General features: G+C 41.9%; 1 protein-coding gene across 1 annotated transcript; it reads right to left on the bottom strand.

The window, feature by feature from the left end:
- Window positions 1-399: 399 nt before the first annotated feature.
- On the bottom strand, window positions 400-7764 carry LOC118793410 (dihydropteridine reductase-like). The gene is made up of 7 exons (XM_036551582.1): window positions 7655-7764; window positions 7257-7349; window positions 6640-6736; window positions 6101-6241; window positions 3585-3693; window positions 1904-1987; window positions 400-822 (listed from the first exon to the last, which is right to left on the bottom strand). The coding sequence occupies exons 1-7, from the start codon at window positions 7745-7747 to the stop codon at window positions 720-722; spliced, it is 720 nt and encodes a 239-aa protein (XP_036407475.1). The 5' UTR covers window positions 7748-7764; the 3' UTR covers window positions 400-719.
- Between the last annotated feature and the right edge of the window lie 2870 nt (window positions 7765-10634).

A 10634-nucleotide genomic window follows, 5' to 3' on the forward strand; every position in this document is an offset into this window, starting at 1 on the left:
TGATAGAGGGTGCCAAAGCAGGACAAGTGACTGACAAAACCCACCCTGCCCTAGTCGAAGAAAGCCAATCACGTTCTGCCACTGCAGACTCCTGGTTATTGCTGGCAAATGACCCACCTCAGACTCAAAGACAGGTTTGTGCCATAGGGCTTTGCTCAGAACAAGTGCCTTAACTCACTGAGCCACTTGGGTGCTCCCAATCTTAAGATACTCCTGAGCAACATGCTGAAACATGCCACCTCAGACAAGAATAATATTGTTTGAGATATGTCATTCTGCAATGTTTCACACAGAAAACAATGACACATCACGTTTCATGTTTGCTTTTTATTGCAACAGGTACAATTTCTGTGTTGATATACCACATTAAAACAGTATGAATTGAAGAAAAAGAAAAGTCTTTGTTAAAAACTAAAAACCGCATCACTCTGACTAAAAACCACTTCAACTTGTAACATTATGGGTCACAACGTTTCACACTCCACCCTCCTTCCCTAATCACACGCATCATGCACACGCCCACCGCAGGTGTAAACACTGTAAGGCCACTCCCCTGGAATGTTTTGTACGTTTAACATGTGACAGCGGGTTTCTTTTTTTTCTTTTTTTGGTTCCGTGGTTTTTGTGACACCTAGCAAGTACGCTAAATGGACTGTGGGAGGTGCTGCCCCCTGCAGGCCGGGAGGAACACCATCGCTGCACTCTTGCCCCTCGCCTTGCTACAGTGCAGGCGTGGCTACTGTCTTTCCCCCGGACGTCACCAGATGCATCAGGCTTCCTGACAGTGGGCGGCCCATCCCTGTTGCCCAGTTGAAGAAGGTTCTGGAAGGGAAGATGAAAGAAAGACACAGACTCTCTTGAATTTTTTCAACTGTTTTTTTTTTGGCTCTAACAGGAAGCTGGACCCCATTATTTCTACCTTCTTTCTTTTGTTCCCTCTCGTCTTCACTACATTCGTCTTTCTTCGAGTTAATCCCTGGGGTTAAGTTTGTCCATGCCTATCGGGATTATGGAGTTTATCCAAATCCCCATCTAATCCCCCTGCAGTACTGAGAGGAAGCTTGTCTCCTCGAGCCTAAGACTGTCAGTGTGTGGAAAGCAAGCGCTATAAAGTGCAGCGCTTCATCATGAAGACAAGAAGTTTACTGTGGTATCTGGGAACAGCGTTTGATAGGACTGTTTAATTAAAAACATGGGCTTACTTCTTGGCACAGTAATGAAACTGATGCACAGAGAATGGACAAGACCTCCATTTTATGAGTAACTAAATTCCAATGAACACTACATTCTCATTCTTTTACAGTTCATTCTTTGAGACTTCATTTCAATGCCCCCCCCACCCTGTTTTGTCACACTGCGTTTCATTTTCTCAGATTTTGTAAATGTGTTATAAGAAAGATTAAACATTACCGATTTTTAGATCGTCATTGGGACAGTCCAAACAATATTCATCACCTGAAAGCACATTAGCTCCATCTGCTGGTACCTGTTTTTCCACTACAGAGAAAGGCTTTACTCTTTATCAGTAAGAAGGCATTTCCATCTAAATCAGATGCAATAAATTCAGCACATAAAATCAGAATGCATTTTAAAGCAAAATCAGATTCTTGAAACAAAATGAATCACAGTAGTGTTCAATAACGGCAATCTGCCAGTTCATGCCTCTGCAGTTTTGTAAGATAGGAAATGCACGCTTCACACAAAATGGTTCATTTAAACAAATGTTCACAATAATTTGCAAACTTTATGAAGTTCTCTTATAGTCCTCTCTAGCCGATTAAAAAGGTGAACACCTGTTTCAGAAGCAGTGTCCCTCTAGTGTCACTGTGAGAGCCCTAGGGTGGACCTGACCATCTGTGCACCCCGCGCAAAGAAGAGCTGGGATGCTCTGCAACACACTCACTCGGCCACGTAGTCCAGCGGTGTCCAGGAACCGAAGTCTGCATCCGGTATCCACTTCCTGTTCATTGGAGTATCCAAGGTAACGCTGCAGAGGGCACAGACAGCGATCAACAGTGATCACGCAGAGAATGTGAGAGGGACAGACCGAGGCCAGCCTGGAATAGACTCAATACAATGTGAGCTTTAACTATCAAATCGTCTTTCTCAAAGATACTGAACCCACACCAGTATATATCTAAGGTAGGCGGGCACTGATTTATTTGAAAGTGAACATCATGGTTTCGTTGGACACTCCAAGTGCACAAAAAAGAGATGGAACAAGGTGGATTAATTTTGGCATGTGCAACCAAACAGGTTCCCCAGGATTTATTTTATCAAGGAATAATTCCAAGTACCTTTTAATAACACTGACCATGTACATTCTTAATTAAAGCTCTCAGAATGACAATAAATGTTCCTATGATAATGATAATAATAACAATAACAATAATAACAATAATAATAATAATAATAACAACAATAATAATAATTTTCAGCCTGAGCTTCAGAATGACATTTTACTGTCAAAATGTGGCCTCTTTACTGTAATGCTGGACCTCTCTGTGACATAGAGGCCCTCTGTTTCTGTCTGTCCACATTCTGCCCTGAGCCCCACTCACAGCCCATGGTGCTTTACCAGTTTTATTACTTAAAACAGGTGGGCATGATTGGTCAGGGGACAAAGAAATGTCTTCCCCTTGTGCTGCTTCACTCTGCACTTAAATCTTAAAGACGAAGGCAAATCTAAGACACTTAAATCTGAAGACAAAGAGATGGTGAGGGCAGTCCATTGCAGCCGGCGGCATCTGGTAAAACTGCAGAGTCACTGCAGTAATGGTGAACAGATGTGTCGGACGCGCCAATGAAAGCTGAGCATAAAGGCACTCCCCTAAAACCATGGTGAATGAGAATGCTGTAAACACGGGTCTAAGTGGCGCTCACCATGAAAAAAGGAATGTGCTTCAAACTTTAAATTCCCATCCACATTGTGGAATTGCGCACAAGCATGACATCTTTGTCACAAATCCATCAGCTCCATAGTGGAAAAACAACAGAGAGAGTAGAAGAATATTAACCTTATTCTTTCTAAATAATGAACTCGACATATGTATACTTTCCTCACACTGTACATTGTCCAGAGAAGCGACATTCCTTTAGAAAAGACCAAGGTCCTGCACTTGTGATGCTTTAATAGTCTTCTTTTATAAGAATGGATTTAACTGTGGACTGAAAAGCCATCCCTCTTCTCTTTCAGATGATCTCTGATGCAAATGGGTTTCCATGAAGATCAGATGTGTCATAATGCCACATACTTAAATTCATGTGTTATTGATAGTAAGAATTTTTTCCATTTCAGTATCAGGTTTTTTGATGTAAGACACTATTCCACCTTGTCATGAATATAAGGAGCACTCAATATGCATATTATCCAGCTGGCCCTCTTAGCACTTGAGAAATCAGTGTTGATTACCTAGTCATGCCAGAAGAATTATAACAATTTCAAAAGAACAACACCCAATCCCTTTCCTTGTGGTCACTTGAAATGGGATGTACAGGATGTATGCAAGCATTTACCCCCCAAATATACATGCCTCTGTGTCTGTGGATGTCCACGGAAAGGGGAGATTGTCACTGGTACTCACGGTAGGATGGCCACTGCCACGGCGCCGGAGGGCAGGCCGCTGTCGTCCCCTGCTAGACTCTTACACAGCTGGTGAACAGCTGCCTTGGCCATGCCATATCCGATCATACCTACGGACGGAGAGGGGGACACAGCCAGTGAGGGGGGGTACAGAGGTGCAGAGGAACAGCCACTCCTTGCAGAGCAAAGGGGGTCACTGATGAACCACTCACCCCGAAGTCTGAGAATTATTGAAGCTCTAGTTATTTTGATTTCAGACATCGGTCTCTAAATATTATTTTGCCATTTTTCTTGAAATATTTCAAGATATTTTTATTCTTGTAATATTTCGACTTCAATCCCGACAAGCATATCAAAGTTAGTGACAGGAGTCTATGGGAAAGTATTATGAAGGTGTGCATTTGGATGCTACAATTGTTATTCTGTGTGAATTTGGATTATTGATATTCAAAACACCACAACAGATTGTAGGTTATGGTATTACGCTGTGGACACTGCAAAAGTTTTGAAATTGTTTATCCTTATGCTTACTGCAGGGAAGCACATTCACAGACATGTCTACTTGTACATGCTCCACATACATAAATACCAGCTGTAACTGAAACCAGAATGAGCTGCAACTGAAATGCAGCACATTTTTAATGCCCCAAACCAGCTCATTCCAATCACAACAGCAACACCCTCAGATGGCAATGCTGAAGCTCCGATCTGTTGCATCTGAGAAACTGCCCATTTTTAAATGAGGGTGAATCAGAACACTTTACAATTGTTACGTCCCTCCCCCCTTGAAGATTGTGGCGATGGTGTCTGGGGTTGATTAGCGACAGCCTCTCCTCAAAGCTGTTCCAGATTTTCATCTCTCAGACATTTTTAACTTCCCCCTGTTAACTACAGAATGCCAACATCTAGCTTTAAAGAACAGACCAATGAGAGAAGAGGGTGGAGCACTCACTGGAACATTTTTTCCAAAGCCTACATGGTCACGCATTTCTCCCTGTTTCGCAGTATATTCGGTATATTCTCTTTATTTTTAGGAGAATTGGTACGAAGCCACTAGTGCCACGGTAAATTTGGTTCTGTCATTTTTGTTATTTAAACTGACAAAGTTGTATTACAGAGAAAGTCTGCTGTCCAACAGAAAATGTTATAAAATGCAGTTGACTTTACTGACTTTCTCTTGTGGCAGGGTCAAAACCAAAGGGCAAAGGTTAGCACCACACTCTCTGGTGCCTCGCTGCACTAAGTCTAAATCTACAATGGAATGTCTGCAATGCCACCTTCCCTGACACAAAAAACCCCTGATCTAATGTTCTAGTATCAGTGGCACAGACAAACTAATTCTGTTCTCATGCTTTTCAAATGTTTAGAATCTTGACTGTTATATGCAAGAAAGGAATTTGTGAATGCACAAATAACATCGATATTAGGAAATAAAGCACTTTGTTGAGCAATTTAGGTTAAAAACACACTAATGTGTATGAGTTTAAAATCCCTTAAAGGATTTAGAAACACCACAGTGAAGGTCAGTTTCACAGCATATTAAAAAAGGCAGCACATCCCACAATATTGTATCCTGTCCAATAAAATGTTATTATAGCCCTCCCAATTGCAGCTTGTTGCTTTTCCTGATTACAAACCCAAATCTCTGTGCTATGGAGTCTGGGTAGGGTGCGATCTGCAGTTCATTCATTCATCAAAAGGCACTGTGATTTGAAGCACATGTGCACCAAATGTGCTGAGTCATGCTCCTCTTTGGCCTGGTCCACAGAGAGTGCCAGGTAGGGTGAGGGGTAGGGGTACTTAAGGTGGGCTGGGGACCCTTAAAGCGGGATGGGGAGTCCTCAATGTGAGATTGTAAATTCCATTCCTGGGGGGGGGGGGGTATGGCTGGGGGGCTGGAATCCTGCAGCTTTCAGAGTCACCTTTCAATTAGCAACTGATTCGCACCTTGAACATCAGGTGAGGTGAAATTATTTCCTAAGCAAATAACTTTATTTTAGCATATGACACAGTCAGGCAGATATTATATTCCTGCTGGACTGGAATTGCCTGTCCCGGCTTGACGCTGTTCTAAGTACACTGCATGGACCAATTACAGCCCTAATCCTAGTGGTTTTAGTCACAATAGTGTGGGGTTAGATCTGAACCTAAAATCCTTCTCTGGGGGTCATGTCATTCTGTTAAACAGTTCAGTATAAACTTGACATTTTACACAAGTTTCTCTTGTGTATAACAACCGTGGTCTGCAACTTAACTGATTATTCATTGATTATAACAAAGATCTGCTCCAAATTAGATATTTTCTCTCGGGGATTAGGCATGCATAACAGGCTGCCAATTGAATGACACACTAGAGGGTCATCCCGCAAAATGGCTTGCATAAACTTGTGTTTGATTTGGCAGCTTGACTGTATGGACATAACCATCCCTCAAAAGTCAAAGTCTGAGTCGGAGCAATGTCAGTGCCAGGCGTAATTCAGTGTTAAAGGATGAAGTGACTGCCTGAATGAGTCCTACCGGGAGTTCCGGCCAGCGATGCCTTGGCTCCTGGCAGGGTCAACAGGCCACCTTCCTTCAGGTGCTTTGTAGCCAGGTGAGCAGCGATGACGGACGTCCAGACGCTCTGCTTCCACATCAGGTCAGCACTTTTGTACAGAGCTAGGAGGAAATCCACAAAACCAAAGAAAATTGAGGCCACTCTGACACTCAGCAAAGGGAAAAAATAACTCACTACTAACTTCAGACTCAGTTGATACATCACAACTGTAATTATCAGATATATGATGAATGACACAGAGTTAATACTTGCATATGCGAAAATATGAAACCATTTTATTTAAATGTTGATCCTGAAAATTGCTGAAGTGGGTATAGTAGAACATTTCATAATTTCACAATTTTAATATACAATTTTGCAGACTACTGTCAACTGCTGTGACGTCTGATGCATTTAAATGGCTTCAAGACAAATCTTCCCAGGAAAGACTGGTAATAACTGTCATCTTATTAGATGAAAATCATCGTGGCAGCTTTAGCTGCATCTCTGTGGCCCAGACCTGTGTCGCTGGCATTTCCGCCGGCCCACCCACCAGCCACGCACAGGATGGCGCCCACTTTTGTCTCCCCCAGCAAGCGAGAGACATCTGCTGTCACCTGCGGCAAGAAGAACACCAGGCCTCACAGAGTAAGCAGGATCCACGCAGCTAAAGCATGTATGCGCTCTGCTTTTACTGGATTTGACACATCATCACGAGATAGACGGATTTCTTTAATCATGTACAATGTCCTTTCAATTACAGAACGTTAGTTATCCATTCATATTCACTGGTTTGATGTCAATATGTGAAAAAAAACAAAAAAAAAAAAAACAAACAACCTCTCGCCACTTTCATTGACACAAAGTGCATCTTATTTTCGGTATAGGCTCCTCTCCACTGATACTATTAAAGGCTGTATTTGCTGCTGGCTAATGATTTGAACAGATCTAAAAATTCTCTATACACAATTACTGTTGTCCCACTTCCACAAAAGAAACTGTGCCGGGTAATTGTGTTAGCCTTTACCACATGGAGAGCAACCTTATTAATGGCTGAATGCTTGGCGTCTGGAAATGATGTCAGAGGAAACAATAACTGTCAACACAGACACATCAGGTGAGGCGCCCCCTCCCTACCTGCTCCGCTTGATCGGTAAAAGAGTCAGACAGCTGGACGAGCACGTTCGCGTCCGCGTCTTCATTTGATGCGATGTCAATACTCCCGACCCACTACAGAGACAACAAAACAAAAACCTTAACATGATAATTATTATCATATAGTGCATGTAATTAAATCCCACTGACTCTTTAACAACACATTAAAATGCAAAAAAAGAAAGAAAAACACGATAAATATATTATTTGTATTAAAGTACAACAGTAAAGCAATGATAACCGCCATTTGAATAAGCGCCATTATTCTGGACACCTGTTCGATATATCAGTAACTTCAGTTACAATACAGCTATACATCTTCAAAGTATAATGTGTAAAGTCTAAATGACCGGATGACATCGCGTTCTTTTGGGACTCACCCAGCCTTTGGACTTGAAATACTGGACACATCTTGAGCCCAGAGCACCTTTTCCTCCATAGATGATAACTCGGTGCGCTCCGGCAGCTGCCATGTGCTGTTCTCTCTATCACTGAGCTCAGAAGACTGATTTCGCAGCTGCGACTGGGGCCAGAGACCCGACGGTTGCATCGCACGAGGTTGCCAGACTCTCAGCTATATTCCCCTGTTTATACGCGGTCTGTTTGAAAACGTTAACCCTAACTTTACAGGTTAAATTAAGTTTCTAAATTTCCAGGTTAAAAGCGCATTAGATCGGATCATTAACTGCAGTGACCTTGTTCGAATTCTGGAATTACTAAGAAACTGGCTGTCACCATTAAATAGCAGGTAAATTTTCCACTTAAAAACAAATAAAAGTAGAACTATAAGCACCCAGACTCGGTCGCTTGAAAATTCCCAGCTCGTCTGAGTCACATATTGACAAGACCGGCACCAGACAACATCACCAGAAGTTTACTTCATCGAGCTGCATATAAGGATCCCTGTACAACTTGGCAACCACGGCAACGCAACCCTTTTGGACCCACCCACTCGTTGAGTTTATACTGTCAGTCACTCGGCAGTAGCTCTAGTGGTGGACTTTGGCATTGAATTTATTTGATCAGTGATTACGTGAATGCTTTTGTTTGTGCCTGATATTTACTCGTTTGTTAAAGCCATTTTCGGTTTCAGGTGCACTGTATATAAAGTGAAACATAATCTTAAACATAATCTTGTCCCAGAACCATTCAGAAGGTTTATTCTGACCTTTCATTTCTGCTCCTGGAAGCTTTCCCCTTCATATGAATCCCCAGTATAAGTCTGTTACTGTGCAATACAATGCATTGCATCCATAGGAACTATGAAACAATTTTTTTAAAAAAGAAAGAAAAAATGACTACATTAGACACTGCTGAAAATGAAATGTGACATTATGGTCTGAGTGCAGCACATCTCAAAATAAAGTCCACAACAGACAAGGGACATTAAACTGACCATAGGTAAGTAACAGAAATTATTTAGACCACTTGAAAGAACAGTAATACAAAACCAGATCATTTGTTATTGAGTTAAGAGACATACCACAACCTACTCAAAAGGGACGCCCAGCATGTGGTCCTTCAGTGGTTTGGGTGTGGCCTCTGAGGGGGTCGTAAAGCAAAAGAAAACACAGTCTATTCATTATGAACTGGATGAATGCTATGATTAAAAACATCATTGTTCAGTGTTGTGTAATACACAAATTAGTATTACAGCATATAAAAACACGACAGTGCTCTCGAGCAAGGAATTTTCAGGTTATCCCTGTCATTTCACCAAGCATAAAACCAGCAGAGCTGCCATTTCTGTTCTGCAGAATAGCTGTTACTTTACTCCCTAATCCTGTCAAGCATAAAATAAAACAGGATTTCACATACAAATTAATGGATGGTTACAAGAAAAACAAACATTTGACAGTTCTCAGCATAATTAATCAGGTATTAACGTACTGCGATTGCTTCCGCTGCATCCCATTGACACTAATACACGCTGGCTCCTCTGCTCTACACCATGAAGGGCTGGCCACCTGTGCTCTACAGGATGAAGCCCGTTATCAGATCTCCAAATGGCAGTGCATAGTTTTACAGGTTTCTGAAGACTCTGCTTTGGTTGGCTCAGAATCTCCGGGACTTTGGAAGAAAATTTTAGTGTAATCGAGTTACAGTAGAAAATTCAAGTATGCAAAAGGCAGCTTTACATGTATGATTCATAGAGGATGGCATCTCTGAGCAATTCTGCACAGAGCACGGGTTTCAGAAGCAATGCCAGGGTTTGGATTTTGATTAAGAGACCTCTGTTTTTGCCTTGTTTGCTTAACATTACATCAGCTTCACTGGTGGTTGTAACCCTTTCTACAGAGGAGTGGGTGATAGGGTAACTCCATGGCTGTACCAAAGTGCCGTTGAGCTGGTAAATGTATATCCAGGGCTGGTAAAGTTGGTAAAGTCTTCCATGGGCTTTTCCATTGAGACTAAATACATTCAGGTATAAATCGGGACTCTATTCCAGTGCTATATAAACTAATTTCTTTGCTGAAATATATTTCACTCCATTAGTGGCTTTGAAATGGCCTCCTACAGTATTTCCCTCATCACATAAGTGGTTTATGTCAGGCTTTCAGGTAGAAGCACCCAGGCGTAGACCGGGATGACAAACCAGGTGTTTATTGAAGGATATCCAAAATCGTAGTAACAGAACAGTCCGAGTCAAAACCAGAGAATCCACGAGCAGAAAATCCAAAAAACTAGGCAAGGGACAAAATCCAACGAAACAGGCAGAGAGTCACAAAAAAAAAAAAAAAAACCCCCAGCGCAAGCAAACAACAAACAGGCAGGAACAAAACAGACTGAAACATTGTGACGAACTGGCAAAGAAACAGAGCAGATAGAGGGGTATAAATACACAGACTGATGATGAGACAACAGGAACCAGGTGTGCAGGATGGGCTTCAGGTGGTGGGCGTGGCAGCAGGGCAGATAGGCGGGACAGGAGGTGGGGCGATGGGCTGAAAACAAAAACAAAAGCACACGCACGCAAGAAAAACAAAACAAACGACACGCCCACACTGACAGACCGGAAGACAAAAAACGACACAAGCAGGAGATCACGTGGAAGGATTGACAGTTTAAGAAGAAGAAGAGGAAGAAGAACACAAAGAAGAAGAAGAAGAAGAAGAAGAAGAAGGGGATACTAGTTGTCATAGGTTAACCCAAACAGCAATTGTTCATTTAAAAAGCACACTTCAACACCTTCAAAACTCTTCAATTACCTTAAATTAAAACTACCTTTTATTATGCATAAAAAGGAAGGGACAGCAGAAACTGAACGGAGTTCATGATACAATGAGAGGGATTGATTAAAAGCTTATCTAGTGACATCAATCTGATGACCAAAGCAGTTTAGATTTTGTGTTAGTAATT

The sequence above is a fragment of the Megalops cyprinoides genome, chromosome 18, assembly GCF_013368585.1.
Source record: "Megalops cyprinoides isolate fMegCyp1 chromosome 18, fMegCyp1.pri, whole genome shotgun sequence".
NCBI classification, from domain to species: Eukaryota; Metazoa; Chordata; class Actinopteri; order Elopiformes; family Megalopidae; genus Megalops; species Megalops cyprinoides.